The 18,014-nt window shown below is 44.1% G+C and overlaps 1 protein-coding gene across 1 annotated transcript; it reads left to right on the forward strand.

Annotated features, from left to right (window-relative positions):
• Positions 1 to 738: 738 nt before the first annotated feature.
• MAJIN (membrane anchored junction protein) lies at positions 739 to 16,950 on the forward strand. Its single transcript, XM_075719285.1, has 10 exons — positions 739 to 839; positions 5,221 to 5,266; positions 6,542 to 6,617; positions 8,399 to 8,524; positions 9,879 to 9,910; positions 10,727 to 10,836; positions 12,188 to 12,242; positions 15,401 to 15,473; positions 15,898 to 16,042; positions 16,905 to 16,950. Exons 1-10 carry the CDS (start codon positions 739 to 741, stop codon positions 16,948 to 16,950), a joined length of 810 nt encoding a protein of 269 aa, XP_075575400.1.
• Positions 16,951 to 18,014: the final 1,064 nt, after the last annotated feature.

Genomic DNA, 18,014 nt, shown 5'->3' on the forward strand with positions numbered 1-18,014 from the left:
GGGCTGCCCGGTGGTCGCCAGCGCCGGGACTGCCCGGGGGCCTCGCAGGCCGGCGGCGGGGCTGAGGAGGAGGCGGCGGCCGCGGCGACATCTCCCCTGTCGGCAGGCCGGGCCGCTGGGCCGGCGTCCGCGGCGGGTCCCGGCCTTCCCCCAGCAGGCCCGGCCAGTGTCGGCCCCTCCCTCCCGCCCCCGGGGCTGCGGGAGCAGCAGGGGACTGCCTCCCGCTGGTGGCTGTCCGGCGGAGGCCGGGGGGCAGCGGGGAGACGTGCGGGTGTGGAGAGAACGGTATTTCTGCTGGCTGTACCCGCAGGGGCTGCAGGGACCCGCAGCAGCCGGGGGTGTCCCTCACAGCCTGGGGTCGGTCAGGGGCTGCGACACCGTCCTGCCCGGTCTTTCTTGCCAGCCCTCGGGGTAAGAGGCCCGTAAAGCTTCAGGGACGTTGGTAGTGACATTTCCAGAGCAGTGCAGCTGAAGGCGGGGTAGCCATCAGCGCAAAAGCCTGTCCTCTAATCCTGCTCAAAAATACCCTGCTTTATTGGAACGGACACTTGAATCAGCGATTTTCTGACTTGTAGGAGACCGTGGTAGGAAATCTGTTCTCTCTGCAAATGCCCTCTAGAAGGAACATTGCATGTAATCTTTTGTTCTCGTATGACAGAATGAGATCTGGTGAAGGGTTTTAGTACTTTACCTTTGTCTCTCCTGCTTCCCTAGGCTGGCATTCAGGGAGAAAGAAAGATGTCGTTGAAACCATTTGCCTATCCGTTGCCTGAAACAAGGTTTCTTCATGCAGGCAGGCTTGTGTACAAATTTAAAATCTGGTATGGCAACTTCAACAGGTAAGCATGTTAAAGCTGCAAGGTCAACCTGCAGTTTGATGACTGCGTGTAGCAGTAGTTAATATGAGACCCTAAATTCAGGTCTTGGGGGCTCCTCGTTTCCTGCCTTCTTTCACTGACCGTGAAGGTGGTCACTTAGTGGCTACTGCACTTGCACAGGCTGAACGTTGGCCTGAGAGAGTAATTTGTGCTGTAAAAAGCGCTCCCGTTTCACTGGTGTGTGTGGGTTTTGTGCTTCAGTGGAAAAAGCAGCTGGTTTAGCTGATGGTATTTTGAAATTTTCTAAGTGTCTAACTGAGATGCTCTAGAGCCTTTGTAGTGGTTTAACCCTAGCTGGCAACTAAGCCCCACGTGGCCGCTCACTCACTGCCCCACAGTGAGGTGCGGGAGAGAATCGGAAGGGTGAAAGTAAGAAAACTCATGGGTTGAGATAAAGGCAGTTTTAATAAATAAAGCAAAAGCCGTGTGGGCAAGCAAAGCGAAATAAAGAATTCATTCACTACTTCCCATTGGCAGGCAGGTGTTCAGCCATCTCCAGGAAAGCAGGGCTCCATCACGCCTAATGGTTACTTGGGAAGACAAACGCCATAATGCCGAGCATCCCCCCTTCCTTCCTCCCCTGGTTTTATTGCTGAGCATGACGTCATATGGTATGGGATATGCCTTTGGTCAGTTGGGGTCAGCCGTCCTGGCTTTGTGCCCTCCTAACTTCTTGTGCATCCCCAGCCTACTTGCTGGTGGGGCGGTGTGAGGAGCAGGAAAGGCCTTGATGTCGTGTAAGCACCGTTCAGCAGTAACTAAAACAGCTCTGTGTTATCAAGACTGTTTCCAGTACACCTCCAAAATACAGCTCCACAGTAGCTACTGTGGAGAAGATTAACTCTATCCCAGTCAGAACCAGCATCGCCTGGGAGCTCTGTACTCAAAGTGTGTACTTATCTCTTGGGCTCTCTGCCACTAGCAATGTGCCTTTTGCTGGCCTTGCAATCTGGTGCTCAGGCACGGATGTAGAAAGTCTTTGGAAATTCTCACTGGCTGCTGGCAGTAGATGTTTGTCGTGTGCTCAGGATTTTTTCTCTCAAGGTTCCCTTTCCACTGCCACTCCTCTTTCAAATGTGTTTGTGACAAACCTGTCTTGTTCTGAAACAAGTGTGCCTCTCCTGCAGGCAGAGGGGCTGAGCAGGAGTTTTAGGATAACTGCTTCTCTCAGTTTCTAGAAGGGAGCGTATTTTAGTCTGTGGTACTGCTGGCATGGAAGGAAGACAGCCTTTGTGTGTGGGGGGGACAATGAACCGGAGTGTTGTGGGAGGTAGCAGTTGTGTGGTAAGCCTCAAATAGGAAGTTCTGGTTAGTAGCCAGCAAAGTAGCTAAAGCACAGGTTGCTGAGTAATCTGGTCAAGTGGGGAAGATACCAGACAAGTAAAGAGGATAATCTTTTGAGGTGAAAAGATGACTTTCCCTGAGGGTATTGCCCTGGTCAGACACACAGAGGTGATGGGCAAGTGCTTTTGCGAGTGGGCAAAACCTTGGCCAGCTCAGTCAAGGAGCTCTGGAGCTTTTAGTTTGAGAGGGGACTCAGGATCCTGGAGGCTGTGATCTATAATAATCACAGAAGTTTGAGCTACTCTGGAAAAGGAGCTGGAGCTGCTCAGGTTTAAGGGTAGTATTCCAAACCAGATGCTTATATGCATCCTGCTGAAGGAGGAGTGTTCTGTAGTGCTCAAACTTGGTCTGAAACTTTATGATTTGTTGCTGTCTCAGCCTCTGATAAATAATTAATAATGATCGTATTCATAAATATTAGTAAACCCCTCCCCAAGCAGTGACTCAGTATAATCTGGCTCCCTGTGTACGTCCTTCAAGGCTGTGATCATCAACAGACAGCAGTTCAAGGTTGATGCCCTCACAGGCTTTTAGAATGTCTTGCAAACTGTTGGGGTTAAATCTCTTTTCAGATGGTGGCAATCATGCAGAAACTAGGACTGAGATCCTTTTGAGTCAGCAAGTATCCCTGCATCAGAGAAACAGAACAGCATTGTGCCCTCCTGAAAACCCTGTTTTCATGCCAGTGAGGTTGCAGCAGAGCTAAAATGCCATAGGCAATGACTCAAGCATCTGCCTGTAGAGTGTGAGTGAATTTCCTTTTGCAGTCAGATGTGAACAGACATTGCCAGAGCCTGGGTTTACTCTGAAGTGACTGTTGTTAGCTGCAGAAGAATGGTTAAGAATGTGCTATGAACATCATGCCAATTAGGCTGTCTCTGGACCTGAAGCTCCATTAAATCTCATGCCGCAGTTGTCTTCTTTTTCCTTTGTAGGCTGTCTCTTTGAAATTCTGTTGTATGACTTTATTTTGGGATGAACTGAAACACGATTGTTTCTTTAGTTTTGCTTATTAGTATTTTGCTGGAATAGTGTCAGATCCAGGAGGATTAACCTTCCTCCTTGTTTTGTTCTGTGTTGATTTTGGAGAGGAAGATGTCTTGTGGTGTCCTATAGATCCTTGAAATGTTGCTCTTGTCCATGAGTAAGCTCTTTCCCCCAGCGTAATCCCTTTGGAAGGCACTGCCAGTAGTGTGCGTATGTTTCTGAACAGCCTGCAGGTGTTTGATCTCCTGATAGCACTACATTTGTTTGAGTTTGGCAGTCTGTCATTGCCCCTGCACGTCTCACAGTTTGTGTGCATTGCAACATCAGTTCTTGTAATTCATTGTTATACTTGAGGGAAGAGGACACGAGACTTTTGCAGCAGCTTTTTTGTTTCATGGTAACTTCTAGAACTGGTAGTGAGCTCATCAAGTTGGTCTTCACATCAACATGGTCAACCATAGCAAAAGCAACTCCTTTTACAGCGAAACTCATGAAACTCTTCTCCATCATGTCATCATTGTGGTGAATAGGGGGTATTTACTCAATGCATGTGGATTCACTCCCAATTCATAAGAGAGAGTAAAGGAGTAAGTCCAAAGTGCATATGTAGCCTCATGCCCCAAGCAGTGCTATCAGTCAGCCTGTAGAGCTGGGAAGGCAACCTCCTTTTCCCCACAGTAAGGTGGTGACCGATCTGAGGACAGGTTCCCAAAGAACACTGAAAAAGTTGCAAGAGCTGATCCCAGCTGATCACAGAGCTGATTATCTACACATGTGTGCAGGCTTTTGCTAGTGAGGTGATCTTCATTGAAGGTCTTCTGAATCCCCAGGGAAAACCAGGTAAGAATGAAAGTTCTTCCCGTCTTCAACGATTCAGATGTCTGTTTTTGCATCTCTACACTCCAGGCTTAAAAGAAAGCCTCCTCCCCAAGCCCTGCCCCCCCAACCCAGCCAGTGAGTCCCTCGCAGTCAGGTAGCAGGTCTGACATCCTTGTCATGAGACCTTGGATGGTGCCTTGCTTTATTCCATTCTTTCCACCCTCCTTTCCTCATCACCATGGGAACGTCCCTTCCTGAATTGAACTGTTGTTTCCCTGCTGATTCATGAAGACTTCATGACCAGCACATGAGTCTTGGGTGGGTGATACCTGTCCTTCTGCTATGGCGCACTGTGTAATTCCTTTCATTAACTTGTTCTGTATCGAGCAAGGAGAGAGCCTTTCTGAAGAGGAAGGAAAGTTCTCATCTCTGACCAAGTTCTGGCTGGGGACCTGGAATGTGTAGGTTATGAGAATGGCTGCCTACCAAACCATATAGCAGAGACTACTTGCATGCTGTAATTCCTTACGCTCCACTGTATTTACTTATTTCCAAGTAACAGTTATGTGATTTGTTTACTTTTTAATGCGTGTGGATTTTCTTTAAGACCTTCTCTCTCCCTGTGCATTTTATTGTTGGCCGGTTCCTAGGAGCAAGCAACTTTTGAGAATCTGGCTTACAACAGGTGTAGTTAATATTTGGGAGCACAGTTTGATGCAGGCAGTACACAACTCCGAGTATCACAGGGCATAGGCTCCAATGCTGTGAAGGCGTATTACCTTGCAGGTTTGCACCGTAGAGGGGATTAAGAGACGTGTCCTGTCAGTTCCTTCTTTTAGTCCCTCGAGTAGAATGGCATCATGATAGGCTGGAAGACAGAGGTGCTGGTTTGAGGGCACCTTGTCAAAAAAACAATCCTGAAGGTTACTGAGGATTGGCTGAAAAGATCTGATCTCTCATCCGTTTTATCCTCAGACACACAAAATACAAACGGGCAGAAAATTCACAAGAAACAGTCTGTGTGGAATAATGGATGTTTTTTAAGAACAGTAAGTTAGGAATTCATCTGCCTGCTGAGTATTTTCTCTGTACAATGGGAATGATGTTTTGTTGTTGTTTAAATTCTTACAACGAATGTAGCTCCGTTGCTTTTTGATTGGGGTGGGACTAACTCTCTCTGTTTGTTTCACAGCGCTCCTGATCTCGACAACACTGAAAGTGCTGTCAAGGAGTTAGAGGTAGGAGATGGAGCAGGTCCACGGGACCTTAGCTGAATGTTAAGCTGAGCAAATCTTTTGTTCATTATGGGACTGAGGACGTTTTGTCAAATGCAACATTGCAAGTGGGAGTAATGGTGAACTTCTCTGGAGAGTACGAGGGTGAAAAAAATGATGTAAATGAAAACTGTCATCAACAGGCAGCATTAGCGTAGAAGAGTAATGCTTTTATTTGAACTATTTCAAAGAAGCTACAGACCGTTAAAATTGGACAAATGAAAACTCCTCTTTGTCGAGGTGGTTGCACCCTGTTCCTTTCTGATTCCTGTTCAGATTCATTCTGCAGTGGCACTTTCCCATGGTTTCGCTCTCAGCCCCAGACCTGACCAGTGCTTCTAAGTTCTCAGGCTGGACTAGCTGTCAAACCCTGCTGTTTTTTCAGTAGCTGTGGCAGTACTGGTGAGCTAGCTTGACAGGAGCTAATCTAATGCTAAATTGCACACGCTTTCCTCGTAGCCGTGGGGCTAGTGGAACCAGTGGACGTTCTTTTAGTGATGCCGTTACTTTGTGACCAAGCTTGGTTGCAACTGATGAGTTCTGTTGTTGTTGTCTTCTTCCTGAGGTGGAAGAAAGCCCCTGCCATTCCTGAGGAAATGAGACAAATGTACTGCCTGCTTAAAAATGCTCCTTTTACTTAATTTTAAAAAAACCTTCAGAGTACAGTAATAGCATTATAAATATTGTTGAAGAAAATGTGCTGATTTTAATTGATAATGGAAAATTACCATTTAATTTTTTTTTTCTTTTTCACTTTTGAAAATATTGAAAGGTATTACTAGAAAAAGTTTCCTCTTTGTAAAGCAGGAGTTTGTTGGGGCTGAATTACAGTTCCTTTGTAACTGAATCGGGTCAATATCCATGGAAAGAGGAATATGTTTCTTTTTGAAACAGGTCAATACTACATGTGTTTTGCTGGAAAAAAGGAGACTTCTTAAATTTAAAAGCACACCTCCACTCTCCGTAGTAATGCTTCTGTGTTAATTCAAGATTCAGATATTCATTCACTTCAATTTCTATGAGTGTGTTAGTGCAGCGCACTCTAAGGTGATGGGAGGGAGTGGGGTGAAGAAGGGGAGGGGGAAAAGCAAAAAAAAAAAAGAGAACCTCCTCTTCTATGATTCATGCAAACTGTAAAGTAATTTTAATTTTTTCCCAAGCCTTGAAACTGTACTTCCCAGTGGAATTGTGGCTATATTGTTAATATTCTTCCTTCAATTCTTGTTTTGGCCTCTCCAGGAAGCGATTCGAGTAATCCTTGGAAATCTTGATGATTTACATCCATTTTCTACAGACCACTTCACTATCTTTCCATGTATCCTTTCTTTCCTACTCGTAAAAGAAAAGATTCAGTGACTTGTACGTGTTGGGCATTGCTTGATTTGACATTCGTGTCTAGTAGCGTTCAGATCTTTAGCTGGAGTATGACTACTTTGAGCTTTGCAGTTTTGTATTAGCTGAAGATCCTTCTCAGCTGTTGCCTTCACCAGAGAGAGAACGGATGTGAAAAGAGTGTTTTGCCGTGTTTTCAGACAAACACCCCTGCATTCCAAATCTGATTTAGCCAGAGAAAATGAATGTGTATATATAAAGTTACAGGAAGCCCACCTAATGCGATTGCAAGCAAAGCTAGTGCATTGTTTCAAAAGGTTAAGAAAATGTAAAATGCTCCTTACAGGCTCAGCAATGCTGGCCCATTAGCCCGTTAGTTAGACCGCAGTAGTTTTTTTCTAAGGTACATTAGGATTAAATATTGTAGTTGCTCTAGTGTAAAGGGATAAAAAGAAGTTCCTCTCCGGAGGCTCTTGTTGAAGAGAAAAGTAAGCCAGTTGAATGAGAAGCCTTTTCCATCCCAAGGTGTGTCAGTTTGTGAATCAGATGAGGCCCTTTAGCATCACCTCCTGCGGTTCTGGGTGCCCAAGAGTAATGACCACCCACGTGTTTCCGCCTCCAAGGCATTCCCTTCCAGTCTTGGAAGACTGCATTGTTGCCACACCTCGTAATAGCAGGCAAGGATGAGGTCATCCTCTTTCTCTGTCAGAAGCTGGTATGTACGATAGCAACTTATTCCTGTTACTGCCAGGAAGACACAGTAGCCAAGAGCATTGTCAGACAGGAAACACCTAAACAAATGAAGCCTCGTTGTTGGTTTGCTTCACTAAAGCTCAGTCAGTTTTGCCTGCATGCTTGAGGAGTGTTTGATTCATGAGCTTGTATTTGTACAACTTGGAAGTCCATCCACATGCTCAGCCAGCCCTGGGTCCTGATGAGAACTGCAAGCTCAGAGGCCTGGTGTGATGAGTTGTCCTGTAATCTGTGTGTCTGGTGTCTGGCTCCTCGCTGTAGCATAACTCTTAGTTACTCACCAGCTGTGGGAGTCCTTGAAGCCAAACTCAAATGAGCAATTTCATCCCTTAAAGGAACTGATTGTGTCAGTGCTTCATCTAGGCGAATCTCGGGCTCCATCTCCAGTCCTCAGGATGTTAGTTTCTGCTAGCAAATGCACTAAAAGTATTTGTTTTACCTGTTTCTTCCTGAGCTCAGAGGCGTGTAAGAAGACTGCTATCTATGTCATCTGTTCTTGCACGCATGAGCTCCTAGGTGTCAGAACTGCACCCACAGGAAGGAACGTCTGTAACTGTGGCAGTTCTCATATCAATTTTTCCTCCCATTTTGAACTGTGAAGTAAATGTAGTGATGCTACTCCTATGGATCCTAGTCCTTTTCAATTTCTAAAAAAAATTATAAAAGAATTACTTTTTAGTTGGGAAAGCTGATGAGGTTTTATTCATTGGGTTGGGAGAGCCTGGCATGTTGTTTCTTGCAGGAGAATGTCAGGACTGAAGCCAAATACAGTGAAGGAAACACACCACTGTTAATACAAGTGACTGATGGGAGAGTATCACCTGGATGCGTGTTTCTTGTAATGTGTTACTAGTGGTTTTTTGCAGAGTTCATACCGACAGATTGTATTTGCTCCCTTATACACTTGTGCAGTGTGGTATGGCTTTTGAAACTTTACAAGAAGACATTGTCAGGACTCCTGCTTCTTTGAAATGTTAGTGCTCTGTTCTTAAGTCTTATTGTGATTCTCAGATTTGAGTAAATGGGAGCGAGTGTCGAAGATGAGATTCAAACATGAGAATGTCCATCTTGTGCCTTACCCCTACATTTGCACTATGTATCTAGAACTCAACTCATTTCAGCAAAACTTATCCTGTGGTAAGTCACTATGGACTATGGTTATGTTTGGATAGTTTCTGGAAACATCTATGATCTATGTCTTGCTTTTCCCTTTCTACCGTGTCTTTGAATTAGAGGGAGCAAAACTGCGTGCAGTATGGCTGTACCATGGATTTGAAATAGAGCAGAACAGTGTGTTCTTTTTTTTTCCTGTATTGCTTTTCTAACATTTCCTGAATTTCTCTTGCCTTTTCAACCACTGCTGACTCTTCAGCTAGTATTTTTATGAAGCAATGCCTAGTGGCTCCCAAACTTCGTTCTTCAATGTCAGTAGCTAGGCTGGAGTCAGCATTGGCTGTATATGGAGCACATATTTTTCATCCTTGTGCTTGACTACATTTGTTGACATTGAACTTTACACTCTTTGTTTCTATTTTCCTAAAGAAGGAATGCATTTATTTTTCTAAATAATTATAGTAATAATGGTAATAATGTCTTTTGTGTAATTAGCAAATGTTGTCACCTCACTAGTGTCTCATTTTCCAGGTTTTCTGTGAATTGCCTGAACAGCCTCAGGCCCCAGCTGAGACCTCTGTGGGACTCTGCAGTTAACCTCCTCTGTTGTGAACACTGAGTGTTTATTCTTACTATTTCCTGTTCTGATTATTGGTCCCTGGGAAAAGCTGCTGGTTTTTCTTTCTTATGACTGCTTAGTAGATACTCTGGTCTGCTTTATAAAACGGACAAGTAGTCATTTCTTAGTGTTGCCCATTTGCTTGCGTGTAGCATCCCCTATCAAATATACCATGTTTGGATGCAAAAACTTCTAAACGTGGAGAACTCACTCCCTTCCCTGTATGCCTTGCTCCAGTATTTAATTGCCCTCCCTGGAGAGTTGTACAACGTTTCTGTTCTAAAATTATGCACAGCATAACGTGCTGTTACTTGCAGGCACTGAAAAGTGTCTGTTGGCAGGGATTTTTCTTCAGGAAAACATGTATGGATCCCACACATCAGAGGTTAGCTGGCCAATATTCTCTGGAGGCTATCCTCCAGATGTTGTTGCATCTTCCATCTGGTGCCCAAAACACAGAGTGATGCCAACAGTTCTTCAGTTCCTTCTTCTCTTCTGAAGACTCCTTTGACTTCTTCAAGAAAAGCAATTGTCCCCATCCCATCGACATGTGGTATTCATAGCCAGGAATTCTAGTTCTGAAAGAACTGTATTTGTGTTTTTTCAATTTCAACGTATCATATGCAAGTCCAGCATGGTTTCTAAGTAGTTTATCTGGTTCTCAGAAAGTGAGGTGCAATGCAAAAACATACTTCTAAGTTGGTTGAAGAAAGTCCGGTCACCAAATATTCACCACATTTGATAATACCTCTGTTACAGGTAAAGAAGTAAACAAGGGCAGCGATGAGCTTGTAAGTTTTGTGTGTGTTTTTGGCTTGCTTTTTTTTTTTTAAAAGTTATATTCTAAATAGTCTGGAGAAGCAGAGTGTATATACAGGCAATGCTATAGTTATCCTATTTCTAGGTGTCTGTCAGACAACGTAAGGTGGCACTGAATTCTCACCTAGAACCATCCAAGTTGAGAGAAATCTTCCTGTCAGTTCCATCGGACTTTAAGTCCTGCCTCAGGACCTGAGAGCCCTGCTGGCTTCAGTTAAATGTGTTTTCTACCGGTCTGAGCTGAGCTGTCCAACGGTTTCTTCACTGTGAGAGTCTGTATGAGGTCAATATTGCTGAATAGTTAAGTAGTTGCCTAGGTGCTGTATGTGTCATAAACAACAAAGTTAAGTTTCTTTGGAAAATTTTTTGTTTAATGAGAGCTCAGGGTAGGTTTGTTTTCAATGCGGGTAATTGTCTGAAGATGGGAGTGAATTAGTGAAGATGTCCTGTCCAAATTCCCCAGAAGGAAATCCCACTCTCTCTGCTAGCATTACATTCCTGCTAATTACATTCCTGGGCCCTCCTCTAAAAATGGAGCACATAGGATGCCCTGGAAAGCAGTGTTTCTTATTTAAAACTGTTGAGCATAATTCTCTGGATGGCCCCTCAGTGTTTATCTTCTGTTTGAATAAGGGAGCTAATCTTTTATTTCTGAACCATTTTTTGGTTCCATTGTATAAACACAAACAATTTTGCAAAATATGAATGTATATTAACTCTGAATTTTGTTCTAAAATAGAAAAGTCAACATCAAATTTTGTCAATACCAAGTTTGCAATGTTTTGAAGGTCAAGAGAAGAAATGAAGTGTCAGAAAGTACTGCAGTGGAAGAAACGGTGAAGAGGAGAAGAGTGGAAGTTGGAGCAGAGACCTCATGCCTGCGGTTGGGTATGGACAGGTCAGTTGACTACAAAATAGTCTTCCAGGGCACATAGCAATATTTTTAATGTCTCTTCTGCCTTCTTCATATTTCATTCCTGTGTAATCCTTTGCCCCATCTGTCTTTTTCCTTCTCTTCCATAGGTGACAGAACCTAAGCAGCATTGTCCATATGTGGAGAAAAGTTGTCATATACTTTCAGGTTCCCATGCCATTAACTAGAGGTCTTCCTGCTTATCTCCTTTTTTCTAATGTTATCTGTAGAATCACAGCGGGATGAGAACTCAGCAGCTAGGCAAAGCAGTCCACTGGCTTGCACACCTGAGCCAGGGATGGCAAGGGAAGAACTGGGAACAGTTTTCTAGCTGTATCCCAGCCTGTTTGTCTGAGCTGGCTGATGAATGCTGCCTCTCAGCTTGGGGCTGAGATCTATATCTGTGGATTTCACAGAATCATTGAGGTTTTTGGGACCTTTGATATCATCAAGTCCAACCCGTCCTGCTCAAGCAGGGTCACCCAGAGCAGGTTGCCCAGGATGTGTCCCCTCAGGTTTTGGGTGGACTCCAAGGGTGTGGATGCCACAACTTCTGCGGGCAACCGGTTGCAGTGCTTGACCACAGTTGCAGTCAAAAAGCTTTTTCAAGGCTTCTGTAATTTTTTCCCTGATTACTCTGTTAGACCGAAGAGCTCCTTCAGTCTGAGCATTCCCCTGCAGGAAGGAGTTTGCCTACTGTAATCAGACCACTTGTGATCTTTTTTTCTATTTGGACAAACTCTTTTTGCTCATAAGTCCTCATGGAGAATTTGGATTTGGGTTTTCTTGGGGTGCTGTTGAGTGTTGAGCTATCAGAATCTCCAGGTGTCGCTCCCCGGTGCTACTGATCAGCTCAAAGAGCACTATTTTGTGTGTGAAGCCAGGGTTGTTCTTCCCCATGTGCATCACTTTGTACCTCTCTGTACAGAGTTTCCTCTGTCATTTTATTGCTCCATGACCGAGTCTTGTAAGATCTTTCTATGGTTCTTTGCTGCCTGCCCTTCTCTTTGTGTCAGTAACCTTGTAGGATTTGCAGACTTTCTCAACTCGCTGCTTGTCCCCTGTTCTATGTCACGTAACACTTTTTCCCTCTTTAACTGCTTGTTGGTTTTACTAGAAAAGCAGAAAGCCTAATACTGGAATGAGTGCATACTTTCATTTTTCAAATGAGACTTTGAAACATGAGTACAAATACAGATTAAGGGCATCTCTCTTGTTGGCTAAAGGTACTAAAATCCTGATTTCTAATGAAATACTTGGAGTAGCCATTTACAAGATTGCTTCCTTTTTGTGACTTTTTGTAAACTCAGTTCTTACTTATCTGACTTATTTTTAGAACTGGAGCCAAGTGCGTTCACCATATGAATAAAGCAAAGCATGGATTTGAAACGGTAAGCTCTAGAATATTCAGAAAGAGACAACAGCATCTGTTTAGTCCTAGATTCTTAAAGTGGCAAGCATAAAAATGCTTTCAGGTAATTTTTTTTTCCCCTTTTCACCTGCATCGGGACATTTTTGATTCCTGCCTATCAAACTTAGCCAAGGGGTGAGTTTTACAGGGAGCCGACACCAGCTTTTCTGACTGTCAAGCTGTGAACTCTAGGGGTGAGCTTAGCCTCTCAGAGATGAACCTGAAGGATGCCCTGCCTTGTCTGCAAGACTCCGGTCCTCTTTTACTTCAGATGCCCCTTTGTGCAGAACTCCATGAAGGGCCAACAGTGGGTGCTGACACGCTTCAGTGTGAGTACTTGCTGCTCCCCACCAGTGTCCTGTCTCTGTGCAGATCGCCTTGCAGGCATCTCCCTCTTCTTGAAACAGTGTCATGCCTTTTCTCACTATGGCATCAGAAGGCAGATTTACGACAGGATTGTTCCAGAGGGATTGGCAGTTGCTTTCTAAACCGACTGTTCTCCAAAGACCTCGTCAGGAGGGGAAGGTTCTTTCTCTTTTAGCCCACAGGCTAAAAGGCTGCTCTGACAGAGCTGCCATTAGGCACACCCTTTAGGTAACAGGGTCTTCCCCAATACCCCTGTTCTTCTGGCAGTTGCCCATCCTCCCAAATGTCCCAGTGCATTTCATCCATTTCCGGATAGTGATACCCATTCTAAATTTAGTTCAAATCCCTGCCATGCTATCGCCTTCCTGGCCTTTTTCCCTCTCCAACTCTTAGGATAGGGTCTTTTCCAAGGAGGCAAACTCATTCCTCTTGGGATTGTCCATAAAGTTGCCTGGTAGTATAAAAGGAACAGCTTCTTCTCCCACTGTTCCCTGGGAGCTGAACAGTTGCATCAAATACCTGGATTTCTGTGTGTTTCTGCATGATGACATGCTGCCCTCATTTCAGGAAGCTTTTGGACCTCTCCACAACTGGCTGAGCCTTTACACAAGCGTCATCTGTGGGCTTGCTTGAAATCTGGGATGGCCAGGCCATACTGCCTGCGTGCTCCTGTAGAACTGGTTTCAAAGGGCCAGTCCCAGTGGAATTGCTCTGCAGGGATTCACTGCATATACAGTAGCCTGCAATTTCAGGTGCTGCTAGTTGCATGGTTACCTTCAGCCTGCACAGATAAACTCCTGTTTTGAAACAGCCCTCACCTTGTTGTAAGCCCAAAACTTTATTTCAGAAGAGGGGTTTTTGACAGGTTTGTTGGATTTCAAGATAGGAAGGAGGCTGCCTGGTAACTCCTCAGAAGCATTCAGTACAGAAGAAATTCTCTAGAACAAGCAGGCTTATTTGTCTCTAAAGCCTGTATCACTTTTTTTTCCCTTCAGCTTACCTTTGCAGGATTAGTGACAGGTCTCTACACATGCCCTTTCTGGCTTCTTTCCTCAGGTGCTCCAAACACTCTGTTGGTGGGTCATCCTCTGAAAGATGCTTTTTTTTATTCCCCACTTGGCTACAATCATTGTCCCCAGAATGCCTCTGCTCCTAGTACGGTGGCTGAATTTCCCTAACATTGGAGTCCTTGAAAGCTGGAGCTCCAGGTTAGCGTGTTGGACCCTGAGAAATAATGTGGTAGGTGGCAGACATCACCATAACCTCATATTGTGCTAACTAATGTGGGAGGACATGTCCTGAGCTCTTTCCAGATAAATTGGAACTATGATGAATGAATCCTCAACTCAGCAAATACCAGTTTAGGTGAGAAGAACCTTCTTCAGAACAGATGCTTGTGCCACCATGACTCGTACCTGAAATTTACACTAGTCGGGGCGCTGTTACACTGAGAGGGATGTCCACGCACAAACTGTTGCCTTTATGAATACCAGACCAGGTGTTGTGAGTACCACATGAAATCATGGGTGGATGACCTCTCCCTTCTGTGCATTTTTAGGAGATCAGAACCAGGTGTTTCTGTGACGTGCTTTCCATTTGGTTTGTTTTCCATTTGGTTTCTTTTGGTATTCCGGATGAGAAGAAAGATGAGGTTTAGGAAAGACTGTATCAGTAGCTCCCGTACTTTCTCAGGATTCTTCTCATCATTCGTCCAGAGCTCTTGTTCAGTTTACCAGCAGTGTGTGACTGTGGATCTAAATCCACCTGGTGTTTTTATAATGCATCTCAAAATGGGAAGGGTCTCGTTAAACACGAAGGAAATCTGTCTACTTAGTAGACGTAGGATTGACTTTACAACATTGGCACTCAGTTCAGAAGGAGGAGCATGGAAATGCTGCAGTCACATGGCTGTTAAATAGATTGCATTTTCAGGTCTTGTCCAAATGTCTTCCAGGCCTGCAGTTTTGACAGTAGGCTGTCTGGTCAGGATGATCGGAGTTGAGCCTGCACATCTTTCCACTTAGCAGGTGCACCAGTAGAAGTCAGAGAAAGAAAGAGAAAGAAAGAGAACTGAGAGATGCTCAGCCTGTCACTGCAGATAGTTTTCCTAATTTAGTTAATCCTCTGAGACTAAACTGCAAAGATCTCAGGCCATCTAAAGTTTGGGATTTTGCGGGAACCTGAGCTTAGCACAAGAGAAACACCATCGGGCAGTGGATCTATTCTTCGATTGTCTTCTCTCTCTGACAGAGTTATTTTCCTCTCTCTTAAAGAAGCTTACATGCTGATTTTGTTGTTTGTGGTCCTTTGTATTGCTGATAGCCTTCCCAGTGGATATTCCTGGCTCACCTCTTGCTTCTGCCACTTTTCACTTTTGTCCCTTCCCTGTTACTCTGTTTCCTATGACTATGTCTTAGCGGGGCTAATGTCTAGGGGCCTGTATTGTCCAGTGGCTGTTATTTCCCACAGCACCTCTGTTCAAGTTTTTTTTAAATCTCTGGCTATGCCATAGCTGCTGTTATTCTTTCACTGTCTGCTATATTAAAGTGTACTCAATGAATTACAGCTTTGTTAGGCCTGTGAATGTCCTGAGGAGGGAGGGGTAGAAATGTATTGGTGAAGAAAGTCCTCATAGTAGCAGGAAAAAAAAAAATCACAGAACAAGAGAGTAGACCTTGCTTTTTAGTCCTTAAAGCAAGCAAACAAACAAAAATGTCCTGTACAGTAGAATTTTACATTGTGTAACAGTTCTCGGGTTCCTTTTCCTTTCAGAATGCCGCCAAAGAAAATGAGTGTGAGTTTAGTCCAGCATCCCTTATCGTGGGCTGTCACCAAGTGAGTTTCCGTAAGTAAGGAATTCCTGGATTGTTTCATTCAGGTTGGTCATTAAATCAAAAGCTGCAAGGGTTACATTGGTATTAGTTTTCCTTTAAAAATTGTGTTTGGTATTTTCCAGCATGGAGATTAGGAGTTACAACCACCGTGAATCGGTAGGTCACCAATGATTTTGGCTGAGACTCTCTTCCCACGTAACCAGTTCCCACCCATAGAGCTAGGCTACGTAGCTCTTTCAGAGCTGGTCTGTGAGATGGAAGCCTACCTCCAAATCAGTCCGCATTGTGATTGCTTTGAAACCTCCCAGGCCTCACGTCAGTCAGAGTCTGGACCCACATCTCAGTTTCAGGGTCTGCTGTTGGATACGCGGGGAGTGTGGACAGAGTGAGCCTTTTATTCTTGAACCCTTTTATTCTTGCTGCTGTTTCTTACAGGGGGACCTGTGGAATCTAACCTTGAACAAAGAACAGCAGCAGGTCAGGCTGAGGGTGCAGTGCAGCTACTGCAGCAAATGGACCAAACGGTAAACAAAGGAAACGTGGAGTCAGAAGGAAGAGGTCTTTCAGAGTTCTGGAGAAGGTACTAATACTGCAGCTATGAGCAGATGCAGTCATGGCTATGTTTGAGCCTGTGTCAGAGACAGTGCCTGATTCTGACAGTTCAGGTGACTCAACATCTTGAAGAATGGGTATGTCATTTCAGTAGTTAAACCAAAGTCTCCCAAGGCAAAGAAACATTCAGGGGTGTCCTTTTGTCTTGTGGTAAGTTGCAACATTCCCAATAAATGTTCCTCTCCTGAGCTGTCTTTGGGGAAAAAAACTCCTCACGGGAGGGTTACTGACGTCAGTCATAGCCCTCATACAATGCGGCTTTTATCAGTTGAGGAGTGCCATCTCCAGCCCGATTTCTAAAGGACTTAAACACTCCCCCTTCTAACAGGGCATTCCCGGGACAGACATTCAGTCCCGTGAAGGTAAGTATGACCTTTATTTGGCCTCTTAGCAACTGTGACCTTTGCAACTTTGACACCCAAAGACACTATTTTAAACTGAAATTAAAGTAAGCATGCAAACAGGTGCTGGGCATCGCTGACTTAAATGAGTGCTCTAAAGCTGTCAAAGCTGTGTCCCACAAAAGTAGTCTGTTCACTGCACAGCACAAGTTGAACATTGGCAGTAACTGTTTGTTTGATAGGTGAATTAGTTTTGGAAGAAATAAAACTCCTTGTTAATCATAACGTATGCCAGTCCCTTTAACTATTGAGACTAGACCATTACGGCACAAGTTATCCTTCATGTTTCCTCTGTTTTTTCAGTCTTCCTCTGTATTATTTTGTGCTGGTGTTGTCTCTTTCTGGTGGACAGAAATTACCATGTTATTACAATTCTCAGAGAAGGATTTTAAGTATAATGTGCTCTTTCCATTGTTGTTGTTTCCCCAGCATAATCTTTTTGCCACTAGAGCATCTTTTTGGTGGAAAGAACTGACCTGGAAGTACTAACAGTTGTGGAAAGGTAAACTTGTAGCATGAATGTCAAGTTGTATTGTTTCTTTTGTAAATCAGCTTTTCACATTGCTTGTCTCAGCTATTAAATGCTTTAAATGAAATTCTACTTTGTTTACATTTTGAAATTAACGTACTGAAGATGTTGGGTGAGAATGTCTTTTCACAACCTACAGTTTTTGGAAAAAGAGCAACAAGCTTTAAGATTTTGATCCTTGAGTGTCATAAATTGGGAATTATACATTTAAAAATCATTATATGAGATTCTAATAAAACAAGCATCAACTTGGAACTGCATGCTATTTTAATCAGTCTTACCCTGGCAGAAAACACTCTTCCCTCCAAGGAGAAGTAGAGGTTTCTAGTATTAGATGGACTCCTGTGCTATGCTTCACAACATTAACACAGTCAAAATTGGCGAAAATGTTTTGGGTTAGATTTTACCCCTATACTACAACTTGTGTAATTAGTTATGCCCTTGATATGTAGTGGGGTGAGGCTGGGAGTTAAGATTTCAGACATGCCTAGGGCATGCTCAGGCAGCTTTTTGCCATCACGCTAGTGCATTTACAATAAACCATCATTCTTCAGCCATGTCCCGAGCTGATACACTGTAAGCGCGTACATGCACAATGCTAGTCTAACACGTAACGCTGGGTGGTTTTTATTTTACTGGTAGCAACATGTGGCCGTTTAACTGCGTCTTGGGGGCAACTTATCTGGCAGAATGAGATGATGCTCTAAATGAGTCAGATAATGCAACATATGGTCCGTCTGAGTTGTTTCCACCCTGGTTCACAGATGATCCACCCTGCATACCAATGTAGTCGTTCCTGGACTCCCATCAGCAGTGAAACAATGCTTTCCCTTCAAGAAGAAATGGAGTTGAGAAACTAGTTCCATTTATCCTGTTCTCTTTAGTCCTGTCCCACAAACACTGGTAAAGGCTGAGTGCACCAGGATTCAATCACTTCTACTGGGGGACCATACAATGAGATGGACTGTGGTGAGGACCAGGAAATGGATAAAGAGTTGACCAGATGGATA

The sequence above is a fragment of the Pelecanus crispus genome, chromosome 11 (assembly GCF_030463565.1).
Source record: "Pelecanus crispus isolate bPelCri1 chromosome 11, bPelCri1.pri, whole genome shotgun sequence".
Lineage (NCBI taxonomy): Eukaryota > Metazoa > Chordata > Aves > Pelecaniformes > Pelecanidae > Pelecanus > Pelecanus crispus.